Source organism: Seriola dumerili, unplaced genomic scaffold (genome assembly GCF_002260705.1).
Source record: "Seriola dumerili isolate Sdu_G_001 unplaced genomic scaffold, Sdu_1.0 BDQW01000291.1, whole genome shotgun sequence".
NCBI classification, from domain to species: domain Eukaryota; kingdom Metazoa; phylum Chordata; class Actinopteri; order Carangiformes; family Carangidae; genus Seriola; species Seriola dumerili.
In genome coordinates this window covers 2,740,664-2,755,740 of record NW_019174546.1, presented here as the reverse complement: position 1 = coordinate 2,755,740, position 15,077 = coordinate 2,740,664, and the positions used below count along the sequence as shown (strand labels likewise).

At 41.6% G+C, this 15,077-nt stretch overlaps 3 protein-coding genes across 3 annotated transcripts; 1 reads left to right on the top strand and 2 right to left on the bottom strand.

Moving 5' to 3' along the window:
- Positions 1–174: 174 nt before the first annotated feature.
- LOC111231201 (bone morphogenetic protein 2-like) lies at positions 175–2,218 on the bottom strand. The gene is made up of 5 exons (XM_022758240.1): positions 1,918–2,218; positions 1,678–1,814; positions 1,439–1,561; positions 1,134–1,323; positions 175–599 (listed from the first exon to the last, which is right to left on the bottom strand). The coding sequence occupies exons 1-5, from the start codon at positions 2,216–2,218 to the stop codon at positions 175–177; spliced, it is 1,176 nt and encodes a 391-aa protein (XP_022613961.1).
- A 1,840-nt stretch (positions 2,219–4,058) lies between these two features.
- Positions 4,059–8,538, bottom strand: LOC111231230. Its single transcript, XM_022758267.1, has 7 exons — positions 8,487–8,538; positions 7,856–7,951; positions 7,491–7,630; positions 6,890–7,166; positions 5,881–6,062; positions 4,915–4,973; positions 4,059–4,268 (listed from the first exon to the last, which is right to left on the bottom strand). Exons 1-7 carry the CDS (start codon positions 8,536–8,538, stop codon positions 4,118–4,120), a joined length of 957 nt encoding a protein of 318 aa, XP_022613988.1. The 3' UTR covers positions 4,059–4,117.
- Positions 8,539–11,473: 2,935 nt separating this feature from the next.
- LOC111231061 (serine/threonine-protein kinase NIM1-like) lies at positions 11,474–15,053 on the top strand. Its single transcript, XM_022758028.1, has 4 exons — positions 11,474–11,782; positions 11,912–12,187; positions 13,453–13,721; positions 13,976–15,053. Exons 1-4 carry the CDS (start codon positions 11,713–11,715, stop codon positions 14,726–14,728), a joined length of 1,368 nt encoding a protein of 455 aa, XP_022613749.1. The 5' UTR covers positions 11,474–11,712; the 3' UTR covers positions 14,729–15,053.
- The last annotated feature ends 24 nt before the right edge of the window (positions 15,054–15,077 follow it).

The following is a 15,077-nucleotide window of genomic DNA, read 5'->3' as shown; positions in this document are numbered from 1 at the left end:
TTCACAGGATGTCACTTCCATCACTGCCATATATTATAATTTATGGATATTTACATATATTACAATGTGGGACTCAGCACATTACTCATTAGGTGCAATTGACTTATAGAGGGCAGCTGGCTGTCTATGTCCCCAAACCCAATATACATTGTATTTGTAATGAATATCTCTATGTCAGTGGCAGCCACAGCTTCCAGCCACCATGTCATTATACTGTTTCAGCACCACGTTCTCATCATCATCAAAGTAGAGCAAGTTGATGGAGAAGAGCTTGTCCGGCACACAGCACGGCGTCTCGATGCCTTTGATCAGCTTCAGGGCATTGATGATGGACTGGACGGTGGCGTGGTTGGTTGGCCTCATGTTCTGACCCAGGGGGAAGGGGCAGGAGCCTTTGCAGTGGTAAGCGTTGTAACCCCTGGGAGAGACGATCCAGCCTGACCAGCCGATCTCCTCGAAGTCGACGTAGAGAGGCAGGCGTTGGCAGGGCATAGACGCGCCTTCCTCCTCGCTGTAGTCCAGGGAACGAGCGCTGCGGGAGGGTGGACCAGACATGGGGGCATGGGGCAGGCTGGAAGTGGCTGCGGTATCGTTTGGGTCTGGTGGTGGAAAGGGGAGATTTTTGTTAGACATCACTGCATTTTGTTGCACATTAGGTGAAGTGGTAAAATATAAAGTGGGCATAGCAGGTCCACTGAAGAGTTCACGTTTAAAGGTACCATTGATATTTTGTGCTATTTCTTCCCACATTGCTCTTAATAGGAAAAGGGGCGTTAGTGGAATAATTAAAAAACTAAAATCAAGAGGCCGATTTTTAATGACAGACAAGAGGCCAATTAGAGCTGAACATCCCATTTTTCTTTAGAAGGGTGTGTGATAACTGTTTGGTGAAATATTACATTTGTAATGTGTAGAACGTACAGAGGTTTGAGTTGTCGATGTAAATTGCCACAGATAAAATAACAGTGATGAGAGGATAATGGGGGGGTGGGAGGGGTGGGGGGGTGGGCAGAGTTCTCCCTAGGCGTCATAGTTCTTCTCTACACCCCTGTTTATCAGAGGCAGGACCACAAAAATCCCTGAGATGTTTATTTTCCCTAACACTGGGCATAACCTGATCAATCAAGTCTCACCTGTGCTCTCCAGGGTAGTAGAGCGGCGGCCGTCGTCGGTGAAGAGGACCAACATGGGCTGCTTGCTCTGGTGGTGGTTGCGTCCTGAAGCAAAGCGGATCAGTTTCATATCCATCGGGCTTCCTCCCAGAGTCCGGACCACCACATGGAGACCCAGGTTGCTGCCTTCATCCACCATCCAGGAGCGAACCTTCAGGTAGAAGTTCACATTGGTCAGTTAAAACGCAGGATTCACTCCATACTGTTCAGTGTTTGCTTCAAGCAGTCAATGCACTCATAGGACTGTATGAGAAGAGGATACTCACTGCTTGTGTGATTGTGAACACCTCCCAACCAGTAGAGTGGACAGGGATGAGTCGAGAAGACAGCAGCTTCCTCTCCTGTGTATTGTTGGTTTTGGTGGTGTCAAGCAGCTGATAAACACTGACCTGAGTGAAACATGTAGCCAATATTAGAAACATCGCAGGGAGAGAGGTGCATTAGATTGTACTTTCACTTTAACATTTCCCTGATCAGATTTGATCGTTTTACATGGTGTACATACTTGGCAGAAGTGATGTCTGTTGAATGTGAGTGTTGCCTGAGGTCGCAGCTTGAAAAGATGGAGCTCTGCAGTTAGGATCTTCTCAGTTCTTGCAACAGTGGACAGATTGAACCTGAACTCCACCTGCTCACTTCGCACTGCAAGGAAAATTATATCATTAGAGACCAAAACACTCCTATTATATTTCATCTTCTACATGTAGCCAGCTGCAAACGCATGCGTGCACAAATCAGATCTTACATTTGTCAAAGAAACTGCGCACAGTATTCCCCTCCAGAAGGTATGGGTCCTTGGTCACACCATCTACATCAGCAACCGTGTTGTACAGATCAAGCATGTACTGCGGTGCCTGTTTGTGTCCATGGATTGCAGGGGGGTCCTCCATCCCAAAAACCTCCAGGAGTCTCTTGATGGCCTCTGAGCGGACCTCCTCCGACTCGTTCTCCGCGGCGAAATGATTCTGATTCTCCAGGTAGTTGAGCGAAGGCCGCGCAGCGACCGTGCACACCAAAGTGGCGAAGCTGAACACGAACACCAACATCTCTGCAGCGTGGGTATATTCCTGGTGCGTCGGTGTCCTCCTGGAACCACACTACCAGCCGGCAACTTGGAGTTGGACTGACTGCAGGATCCCCGAAGCTCCACTTTTTATATCAAAAGCCGCCGTTCACTCTTCAGTGCCCCCAAAGCCTTGGTAAACAGCAGTAAAGATGCTATTTGGTCGCAAATGTAAATCACCAATCAGGGAATGTAAAGGGGGACTAATGGCGGTGTTAACAAGGTGTGAACCCGATTGTAGATTTTATTCAAGCCCATTGTCTCCACGTCTGGCAATAAAGGCTCAAATAAACTACATTCAGCCTTTGAAACAGCTCGATACTCATCGACCAGCACAGTATGTTGCTGTGGAACATATATTTTTCTCTGATTTATAACGTTAAAGTTGAAAGACTGCAAAGCATATGAACAGAATAAGATTGGAGCTGATCTCCCGAGGAAGTGCACTCACCATGGGAGGTTAACTGCGCCCAAATGAATCCATTAATTTAGAATAATGGGCACAGTGTCTTAGGTGGAAACCAATTATTTCGACAAAGAGGCTGGTGTCGCAGGCTACACGTCGTGAGATTTACATAACTGCTTATCCAGTTACAGCTGGATAATCACCAAATTTGCAGCTTTATTTTTTAAAAGGACTCCCAACTGGACCCACCCTGTCCCTCCATGGCATAAGCTGGCGTGGTGCTTGAAAAGTTTCTGTGACTTTATCCAGTGATCTCTCCTTGTTCCCCCATAAAAAGGCGATTTTCTAAGACATAAGTCTTTCTAAATATAGTTTACAGTGTTAATTCCCTAGCTATTTAGATACACTATATTAGGGTTCAGCGTTTGCCCTTTACCACTTCAGATATAGAAATGTCTATATTATATTCTGTATCTATAATAGATAATTAGTTATATTATCCTTGAGCATTAAAACTAAACTTTATGTTTGTTGCTTTGTCATTATGGTTATTTTTAAAATTATTTACCGAAGCCAACTCGGTTCTTTCCAAGGAAACATAGAAACTGCGCACTGTGCCATTTGGTGCATTTGATCTTTACGCACAATTACGCACGAGCAAAAGACAAATTGAGACTGAAAAAACGTTTTTCCCCAACTGTAATAAACATTTAAGAGATCAAAGTTTTTTTTCTACATGGCACTTTACGAGCAAGCCATAAAACCTCTTCTATTTAGATGAGACAGAAAAGTGTCACAGAAAAGTGTTGTTTCACACTTCCATATCAAAATAAGGAGCAATTAACTACTTGCACGTGTGTTTTTTCAAAGAGACATTTAAAAAGTTGGTTGGCCTTTCATGTGCCCTTTTCAAGTGCTTCTTCAAAGTTAAATTCTGGCCGTTTGACCCTGATAATTATTCAAATTAGTTTCAAATTTCATTGATTTATGGATTGTGGTCTAAAGTTTAAAAGACTATCCTTCAGGTCTACCAATAGCTGCTGTTGTTTCTCATGTAAATTCACTTGTGCACTTCTGCAACAAGAAGTTTATATACTTTTTTTTTCAACTTATACTAATTACAAGTATGTATACAATCAACAGCGGGCGGCACACTATTTGATTTGCTCTGAAATGTAAAGTGTCATCTGTGTTGTTGGTAATGCGAGCCACCTGTGAGACCTTTCCAACATGAGCCATGAGCCATTCATTTGCAGTTTGGATAAAATGTGTTGCACAGTGTTCCAGTGACAATTCATAATATATTATGTGGTATTAAATTTATTTACAAAATTATCATTTTTACATATATTACATATAATACAATAATACTTTAGAGTAGAAAAGTCTGCAATGAATGACATAGTATTTGGTTCAATGGGCTGCGGCCATTTTTGATCAACGTTTGGGAGCCCCTGCAAGTCTTGGAAGTAGTGTTCAGTTTTTGCAAAAGCAGGAAGTGATGGAGAGGACGGTGCGTAACTGCCCATGCTGGTTGAGGAAGCTGTGGCTCTCGTAGCCTTGAGGAACGCAGGAGCTGGACTGTGTTTCAGCCCACAAGTGGCACATTTCAGGATCAGTTGGACTCCTGTAGCAGAAAATGAAAAAATGCAACTTTGTTCAGTGCGTCAAAAAAAACATATATGTGCTGTGTGTCTCCCAAAACATTGTTGTTTACTGCAAATGTCAAACAAACAGTTAAACTACAGTTTCTGTCTATAGCCTTTGTCAGTGTCATGGTTACTGTGCAACGAGTACAGCAACAAGTATGTGAGTTCTTTTTGTTAATTTTTATTGTCAGTTTCAACTGGGATGATTCCTGTGCAACCTTTGTATGCAAGCATCATGATTCTGGCAGTCAGTGCTGGTATACATGTATTACCACTGTGCAATACACAAGAGATTTCAATGATAACATGAATCCCACTGAGAAATGCATTAATCAAACACGAAGACAGACTGTTTTGTTTTTGTTTGTGCAGCATTTCCCCCCTAAGGACAGAAAATCAAAGTCCTATGTGGACTTATTCTAAACTGACAGTTATCTTATTGTAAGTCTTTTATGATCTCAAATGAAAGCAAAAGGTTTAAAGGAGACATTGGGCAGAGGAATTAACCTAAAAAGGCCAACATGTTGAGTTCAGAGGGTGTCAGCGCTCACAGGCAATTGCAATGAGAGTGGCCGAGGAGGTGTGTGTGTGTGTGTGGGTGTAGCAGCTGTGGTTCGTACTTACCTGAGAAGGCATCGGTTTCCTGTAGTGCAGCCTCCCAAACATCTGCCCACATCTATTTCCTGTGGAAAATTAGCAACACAGAGAAAGGGCAATGAGCTCACAGCTGGTCGCAAATATTGACCCGGTTGAGCCGGGGGCCGGCTGCTGTTTAGCATGTAAACTGCTTTGATTCGACACCTGCAGGGGCCATTTGTGTTTGCACTCTGCTCACACCTTTGGTGCTGAAACACAGCAGATGACCAAAACTGGGGCTCGGAATTCAACTTAAATTCTGTCTATCAGCCCATTTATTTAAAAAATGAAAATAAAATCACAACTAATTACTTATTTCCGTGATAATGAGAATGTACTGTATCTAGGAAATTCCTTCAAATTAAAAATTTAAATCCTTTGAATGGTCTAGTGCAACAAATATGAAGCTTGCACTCAATGCAATGTGATCAGAATAAAACCCTTCTTTGTAAAGGGTTTTATAAGAACCCTCACAAGCTGAAATGTGTTGGTTGCACAATAAAGTTGTTCTTAATACTACAAGTGTTGGAGGAGTTTTGATATCTGCAGCCTATTTTCCCATCTCTGATGCACCTTGGAAGAGAAGTGACATAAATTCCTACTGTTTATATTCGAATTCAAAGACCCGCCAGTCTGTCATGTGTATTGCTGCAGGTTGTGCATGAATAAGCATTCAACACATCCTGAAGTCCTTCACACCAGGACGTGCGGTGCCAGCCACTGGCCGGTGCCTGATTAAGTGTTGTCTTCCACACATGTCTGATGAATAAAGATACTTCATTACTGTCTGGCACCAAGCTAGGCACCCGTTTCCTCTCAACTCGATTACAAAAGAGAGTGTGAAAGTGGCATCACAAATGAATCACTGTCTGGTGTTAAGTATGCCATGCTAATCAAATGAACATAGCTGGAAGAGTCTGTGTTTCAGTGCTAGTTTACTGAGTTTACACTCACTTTGAGCCTCTCTTCTTTGACTCCATCTGCGTGGTGGACTATTTCATAGTAGTACTCCACATACGGGACCCTGTAGCAGCTTTCCTTCAGCTCACAGGCCACTACGGTCTGGATGAGATCCACTTTGTTGGGGGTTTCCACCAAGGCTGAGTCAAACTTAGTGGGGACACAGGAGAATCCCTCTGCAAAATTATTACAAAAGATTCGATTTATATAGACAGAAAGAACGGCTCAATTATAATCTGTGATCTAAATCTAAACAAACAGAAAGTCCCAACATCAAAATATAAAACGCAGGATTAGCTCCTCAGTTACTCCTAAATTGATTGGCAAGTCTTTCTATACACTAGACAATTGTATGACTTAGGTGTGTTTGTTTGTAAAGGTGTGTTTACATCAAATATCTTTTTCATCATTCATACAAATTATATTTGTAGATTAAGCTTTTAACATAAACATAAGAGCTTCGACTTCATCAGTATGACTTGATGAAGACCATGACCTGCAGTGTATATTACTATACCCCAAGTAGCTCACTGTTTAAATCTTTTAGTGAACCCACAAAAATATGCACTTTAAATATTTTTCCAGATATTCACATTGTGCCCTTTCAACATGCTAGTTTTGATGATACACACTAAAATAAAATGCTAAACTTTTAGATAAATGCAGAGAAAAATAATCAAGTTAGTCTATACAATTTGCTCTTTTCCAAAAAAAAAAAAGAAAAAAAGAATTTAAATAGTTTAGAGGAGCCTGTCCCCATTTATTTAAAAAATATGACTCATAAGTGTCTTATATGAAAACATAATGTAAACTGCCTCTCTAAATGAATCATTTTACAATTGATAATCTGCTGTTTGTTGAAGTGAGTACCACTTCCTGTTTTGTTTATTGTTATTTTAGGCAGGTAAATCTGCGACACACACACACACACACAAACACACACACACACACACACACACACACACACACACACACACACACACACACACACACACACACACACCTGGAGAGCCCTTGGACCGGGAGCATCCTCCCACGTCGATGACCGTCTCATATGGCGTCTCGGAGTAATACGTCTTCAGTGCGGGGACGCGGATGCACTGGGTCAGCTTGATCTCACAGTGGCACTCCTCGATCACCTCCACCTCCCGGGGCCCCTGCAGCAGGAGCACCCGGTCCACTCGCATCCCGGTCGGCTCACACACCTGGTTCATCCCGCAGGAGGGCAGCTGGTTCAGCGTGTCCGGGCTCTCTGGAGCAGCAGGTCCCCGGGCCCTCGTCTTCAGAGAGGCGAGTTTGAGTCAGACATGTCTAAACGTGTTTCTGATCGCTTAACTTATTTGGTTTAAAACGTGTAATTAATTTCTGATAGATATTTAACTTAAAAATGCACTAACAGCATTTATTGATCTGACAAAACTATATTTATTATTGGCTATATTTTAATATTTCTTACAAAATTACATAAACTACTGACTTTGTGCTAAATAAGCATCTGTTTTAATGTTTTTACACTGACTTCTTTTATGCCAGGACATCAACCTAAACGGATAATCACAAAGTTACAGCGCGCCCTTGTGGCCAGGTTGAGAAACTTCACTTACTTTTTTGCTCCTGAGAAATTCCAGCATTGAGGAGTGTTTGGAGTATTCCTGCTGCCCTGCCTCATGGGATGGCCTGGATGCTGCCCCACAGTGCGACCTGCAGATTCCCACATCCACACTGACAGGACTCCCAGATATGTCTGAGGACAGGATGAGGAGACAAGATGGATTTGAATTCAAACGGCAACAACAGGCGCTGGTAATTCCTACAAGTCTGAACACATCTCCTTTAGGTTTAGATTTTCTCAAACTACTCAGCAATTCAGCAATGAAACATGAGAAGACATTATTGATTTCTATAAAAGACACAGAGACAAACGTGTTGGGACAATACATTCACTTAAAGGAGCAGTGCAGTGCTTTACCTTGCCCAATGTACACAAAGTGGCTCTGTCTCTTGCAGCACACTCTCTGGGTGAACAGGTTTCTGTGATCAGTGTGTTTGCCCGACACTCCAGTCACTAGAAAACATTGCATAAGCATACATTAATGACTTAGACATGGAATTATATTACAGAGTTTAGTGCAAAAACATTAACCATGAGATCAGTATTTAAATTACAATATATTAAACACAGACGACAACTAAGCAGGAATCTGTTTTCTTCAAGGTCATTTTGTAGATGAAAAGCGTTCATTATTAAAGCCCAGAGAGTTACGGAATATGAATGTTTAGAACCATAGCTTTCCAGGAATGACTTTGTTAAATGATTTTTTAATAATGCATGACTATAGTGGAAATGTTAATTTTGGATTTGCAAGTAAAAAAACGTTAGCATTTAGTTAAAGTGATTTGACTCTACTATTGCAGTTGCAGGAACTCAAGTGAGCACACATCTTCTAGCATCACACCCTGTCCTACTACTCATGTTTACCAATATAGCAACAGATTAGCAAATATATCTGAGCGGACTGGTGTCAGTCCGGCGAGTTAATAGCTGCTTCTATAATGTCACAGCAGTAGTAGCAGAGTAGAGTAAAGCAAACAGTACTTACAGGTCAGGTGGAGGGCACACAGGAGGAGAAGGAACGGCCAGGGTACATCCATGGCTTAAATCCGAATCTGCTCCTGCAGCTGCCAGATGTTGAGTGCCCCTCTGCTCAGTGATGCCTCTGATATTTATATGGGATCAAGCTTCAGCCCCAAATGTCGCCCGAAAACAAGTTCTCAGAGTGGTGTGGAGCCAGAAAAAGTGAGAGCTAATCAAATTTCCATGCTGAATGCCTTGTGGGATTGTGTTCTTACAAGCAGGGGCCACTTCAAAGGAAATCTCTACAGCTTTTCTGTTTCTGCTGCGAGAGGACCCAGTGGCTCGAGTGTGTCGACCGGGCCTGAGCTCACTCTAATGAAGTGCTTAAGTAGCCTTGAGCCATTAAAGCGTCGCTCATTCAAAGGCATTAATCATCTTTTATCTCAGGGGGAAGGTGTTTAGCACCTCTGACTTAAAACAAAACCTGGCCCAAACACATAAACAGGATCAGCGTGGGGGCCTGAGCCTCCCCTTCAGAAAACTCCAGCACCTTTGTGTTTATTCAACATGACGCCAAATGGCCAGACTTCTCAGAACTGCCCTTCAAACCTCAAGCTTGTTTTTCTCTCCAGAGAAAGTGGAAAGATTGAGAACGGGAATAAGATACTGTTTATCAAACAGGTTTCCATACATGCACGTTTATGATATCTACTCTTACCTAAGAACACGGTATGCTGGCAAAAAGGCCAAGAATACACCAAACGTTTTGTCAATTATACATCTGAAAGGGGGCAACCTAAATTCTCTTTTTTGTTCCTTTATCATGTCATATCATGTTTTATTTTAATCACAGGAAAGAAGTTGATAATGTTGGCATTTTATTGATTTTCCATTCATCTCTTAATAAGGTGTTAGTCCTTCTTTGAAGTGTTGATGTGATCCCCTCATTTTCACCGGGATCAACGGATCATCGTTCAGAGAGCCGTCAGCACTCAGACACCTTGATTAAGGTGATGCCAACAGCAGTTTCTATTGTTGATTCCTTTCATTAAGTGACAACAAATCTTATTGAAACTCTATCATAATCCTGGTAAAACCCAGATTCAGTCGTAGTAATTACTTGATTTAATTATGCAGATCGCACGATATGTTGCCGAGAGACTGTAAAGACTCAATAAAGATGACCACACATGGTTTTCAGTCTAGGTTTAGGGCCTTAAAGGATCAGGAGGAGTCATCAATATTGAAAGTAATAATAAAAGTAAAACTCACTCTTTACCATTCTGTCTACATGCAGCTGTATATAAAAGGTCATCAGGGGTCACAGGTTATCAAGTTTGAGACTTACAACCAAATAAACTTTGTGAGTTTGATAATAAGACTCACGACTCACATGAAATGAAATGCTGTGTTGTTGACAAAACAAACAAACAAAAAAAACATAAAGAAATATAATATGAACCACTACAGCAATCTGATCAAGGTCCATGAGTAGCTGTTCTGGAGCTTTCATTTGAGTCACATGATCTTCCTCAGCAGAAAAAGTTTTTCCAGTTGTGAGAGACTTGTGTTTACATCTCCACTTCTCTAGGCGCGTTAGGGATTCTGTGTCCACGCTGGCTTAAATGTAGACAATGATAGTTCATCCTTCAGCCTGGAAACATCAGTTGGACAAACAATCTCACGACAGGCCCTTTAAGTAAAAATGAAAATTTGAAACCTCTTTGGTAAGACGTGTGATACAACACAAAGTACCAGAACAGCTACTAATGGACTGTGTGGTGACATTTTGCCAAATGCTTTTTCCAAGGTCAAGAATAAAGTTTCAGTCTCCACAATGCTGTGTTTTTTTTACCCCACTTTTTCTTAAAAATCCACAAAGGCAACATTTAAAGTATTTAATAATTAATCATTTTTCTCAGAGGCCATTTTAGATGCATTCATCAGTTTCAGTTTATTGATTTTAATGTAGATGTAAAACCTCAATTTATAAATTTCTCTCTGAAATTTGTTTCACGTACTGTCCATTAAATGATTTTGCTTGAAAATGCCCAAGGAATTAGAATATATGCCTGGTGTGTTTTACCTGTGCCTTTCACATGCATTTTGAATCTCTTTTCATCCATTAGTCCTCCTTAGCAAAAGCACAGATAATGAACTGCACTGTGATTTTCTGTTACGCAGTGACTGTCCTCTAATATTGCTATTATTATTTTTTGTCCTGTACAATTATGAAACACACCTGTCTGAGTGCAGCCACTCTTCCCTCTACAGTAAGCCTTTCCTCATTAGAGGAATTTAATTCAACGCTGCATGTGCTGACATAATCATGAGGCAGTGATTGGATTAAAATGAGTCATTCGCAACATGAATATGCAGCTTATGCACGTGCGCTAGACAATCCGTTTGTCCAGTCTGGGTAGCAGAGGTTAACAGGAGCGATGGGTAACATGTCTGGCCTGGCCTCTGTCTGGTGTCATGGTCAGCGTCTGGGTCACTGTTTCTGTGGAGCCCAGTTACAAGACCACATCACAAACTCCCTGTGTTCAGTTCTTTTAGATTGTGGTTGAAGTTATGAGGGTAAAATAGCATTTTGTTTTGTTCTGATTTGGTGGAAAATTACAAGAATTTGAATTTGCTATTTGTCATCAGTGCGGCCTTCATCAACGCACTACTTCTGATGAAGTAGAATAATGAATTAAATAATAATGTAAAAATGTAACCAAAGTTTGTCTTCATTAAAGGTTTTGCAGGAAACCCCATGCAACATAAACTTTCCTCAGTGTATTGACCCCAAACAATGATGATGGTCACAGTATAAAGGTAATCCCATCAATGTCCTGTTCATGCACCTGTATCAGGCTGCATATTTATGTCTAGGGGTTAACGAGGCCTCTGCAAAGCCTGTCTATTGTCTGTCTGCGTGGGTGGAGTCCAACACTCCAGGATTACAGGGTGATAGCTCTGGAGTATACATCAAGACAATACTGGAGCATAGGGGGAGAGCTGGTGAGAAAGAGCAGCGGTACTGTAACAGTATCTGGACAAGCAACATCATCTTAGAGTATTTTTCCTGATGCATGCAAATGGTTTTGAATTCAAATCATGCATCTTACATTGTTTTTTCTTCAGTTTTTGGTTTGTGGAATTTTATTGTCTTGGTAATTTACCAACTTCTTGTTTTCTAAAATCTTCAATAACTTTGATTACCAAGGAAAGCAGCGTACCCTCCAGTGCCTGGGGTAGGAATCATGTATTTGAACAACAGGAATAATGCCATCAACACAGAAAGGAGTAAAAAGAACATAAGAGGAAAAGCATGTAAGTACAGACTCACTTATATATTTACATTTATGATTTGGGTGCACTTTAATTAGACCCAATATAATGGAAATCATTGATGTTGCATCTCAAAGTATGACACCAACTTGACCACTTTCTCCATCTCAGGGGGCCACATGAAGACAGCTTCATGTCAGGAGGAGATCATCAACCGGATGTCCCCAAAGTTGGGGAGAAAGCTGGAGACAAAGGAGAACATGACGGAGGAGCAGGAGTCGATGCAGCGCACGGCCTTAGGGAAGGCCCTCCATGATCAGACCCATTCAGAGAGAGTGATGAATGATCTGATTTTTGGACGACGGGTGGGGCTTTACGAGCTGAGAGGGGAAATCGGCTCTGGCAACTTCTCCCAGGTTAGACTGGGAATACATGACCTGACCAAAGGTGAGCTACTGAATGCTTTGTCTTTTCACACCCCAATGTTTTCACAGCCTCAGTGTTTAGATATGACGCATGGCTATATAAAAATTATAGTTATTACGACAGAGTTATTGCAATAAATGTGATGCAATAAAATAATGATAAGTTGTTTCAGGAAAGGTTGCACCTCGTCATATCATTTCCTGGACAACATTTATAGTATGATTGCAAATACTGGGTCATATTAGTTTTCATGTCAAATGTTAACCGCTGATATACTGAATATAACTTTTAGGTGTCAGTTTGGAGCTCCACTATTGTCTCCCACCCTAGGAGCAGTTACTTCTTAAGATTAAAGGATAAGGTTAGCAATATTCTATATTTTTCTTATTGTTAAGAAAGTCCTCAAAAAGACAGAAACTCGTGATGCATTAGAACATCTCTCAATACTTTCCAGCTTCCCCGGCTTCCCTGTAGCTCTCAGACCCAAGCCCATTTTTTTTCCCAAATGAGGGTATACAGTATATCTTTAAAAATAGGTCAAGAATATATACTTTCATTTGAAAGAAAGGCAAAATAGCTTCCTAAAACTGGGCATTGTAGTTTTTAGCAAACGTTATACAAACAGGAATACATTGTGCTTTTGTTAGGGAATTATTTTAGCTGCTAATTTGATGCTCTGGTGAGTATTTCTGGCAGCAGGACTGCGTATGTGGGATTGACTCAAAATAAACTACAGTCCCCATATTCATGATAATAAAGGAACATTGTCTTCCAGTGCAACAGTGCAGCTCAGTTATGTCATTGTAATGGTGTTTGGAGCTCAGTGGCACAGTGGAATAGCTACAAACAACGTTTGCTAGTTTATTGTTGGCTTTTCAAGGGATTTTTTTTACCAGAAAGAAAATATATAATATCACCTGCCTTATCCTCAATTTATAATGAATGTGCTGACACCCAGACTCAGAAGACACTGGGGTCAGCTCATCTCAGCACTGCAAGTCCAGTCTGGGCCATTCCATGTGTCAGAAGACAATAGATAATCTCATCAAGCAGCCACCCACTAATCCACACTGTTAGTCTTCAACCTTCACAGTTCACAGCTTGTATAACTGATAAGCATACATTTGTGAGAGGGCCAAAGTGTGATCATAATATAATAATAGAAGGAAGGAAAATAAATCATTCACAATCTAAGGAATGACTGTAAAAAAAAAAAAATGTAGGGGAAAATATGTTTATTCCTTGTTGCCTCACTGACTTTGTCCATGTCTATCTTCATCTGATAGAGAGAGTGGCAGTAAAAATCCTGGATAAAGTGCGTCTAGACAAGCACTCGCACAGGCTTTTTGCCTCTGAAATCTCTTGCATGGAGAAGGTGGCTCACCCCAACATAGTGCGGCTGTATGAGGTGGTGGAGACGTTCAAGCGTCTCTATCTGGTGATGGAGTACGCCAGTGGGGGAGAGCTGTTCTCCCGTATCAGCACCAGGGGGCGCCTGTCAGACCTGGAGGGCAAGCTTGTGTTCTCTCAGATCCTGTCTGCAGTCAAACATATGGTAAGTCAACAGCAGAGACCAATTTTACAATAAGATGCTTTTGGAAGGATAGAATATAATTTGATATCACTTTAATGGATTATATTCTATATGTTAGAGTTGTTGAATAGAGTCCAGGTAATGATAACACTTTAAAATAAAGCTTGTTATGTGACTTTGTATTTAAGGTCAATGAGCTTAAATGAGCCGGTCAACTTTTTCATGAATGTCAGTATAACAATCTCAAACATGCATCTGTTTTCTCTTTTTTCCAGCATGATAACAATATTGTCCACAGGGACCTGAAGGCAGAGAATGTTTTCTACACCAGCACTTACTGTATTAAAGTGGGCGACTTTGGTTTTAGCACATTCTGCTGCCCCAGCGATGTCCTTCACACATTCTGCGGCTCTCCACCTTACGCTGCCCCTGAGCTGTTCAAAGAGAAAGGTTACATTGGTCACTATGCAGATATTTGGGCGCTGGGTATCTTGCTTTACTTCATGGTGACTGCCACCATGCCATTCAAAGCTACTAACACAGGAAGGCTCAGACGTTGTATCCTGCAGGGCTCTTATACCATCCCCTCCTTTGTACCTAAATCATGCCAGGAGATCATTAAGGGCCTCTTGAGGTCTGTGCCTGTTGATCGCCTCACTATGGCACAGATCATGTCCAGCGAGTGGATGAGAGGCATTGAGTATCCCCAGGCCTACCCCTCTTACAGCCCTACACCCTCCCATCTGGTTGAGACCAACTACATCCTCAGCTCAGATGAACTAAATGTCAAAGCTGCTCTGGAGGATCTCGGCATCACCAGGGTCCATCTCCTCAACAGCCTAGACTTAAGAAGCCCCGTTACCGGGACATACCGGATTTTGCTACATCGCATCCAAAAGAGGAGATCTGTGGAAGCTGTGGGCTACAACCAGTTATGCACCAAAGAGTCCCAGAATAGACTCAGATGGACAGGGGGCTCAGACGGGCAGCTAAATAAGCGTCACTCTGTTGTCTGTATCGTCATGTAGTTTGGTTTCTTCAAAGAATAGTTCACCATTTTGAAACATATTCTTATTTACCTAATTCCAAAGTGTTTGATGAGAAGATTGTTACCACCCTCATATGTGTGTGTTAAGCATGGAGCTGGAGCCCGGAGGTTTAGCTTGGTCCTTTCTTGTTATCACTGTAGGGTGATAACAAGGACCAAGCTAGACAATGAGTCAACGAGTTGAGACATTACACAGAAATATGCATAAACTGTGGCTCATCAAGAAATAGTTAAGCAAACCAAATACAACATGTTAATTAGTGAATTCTGCTCATAGCTATTTTTGAACTTTGGAGTGAGCTGGGCTAGCTGTTTCCCTCCTCTTCCAT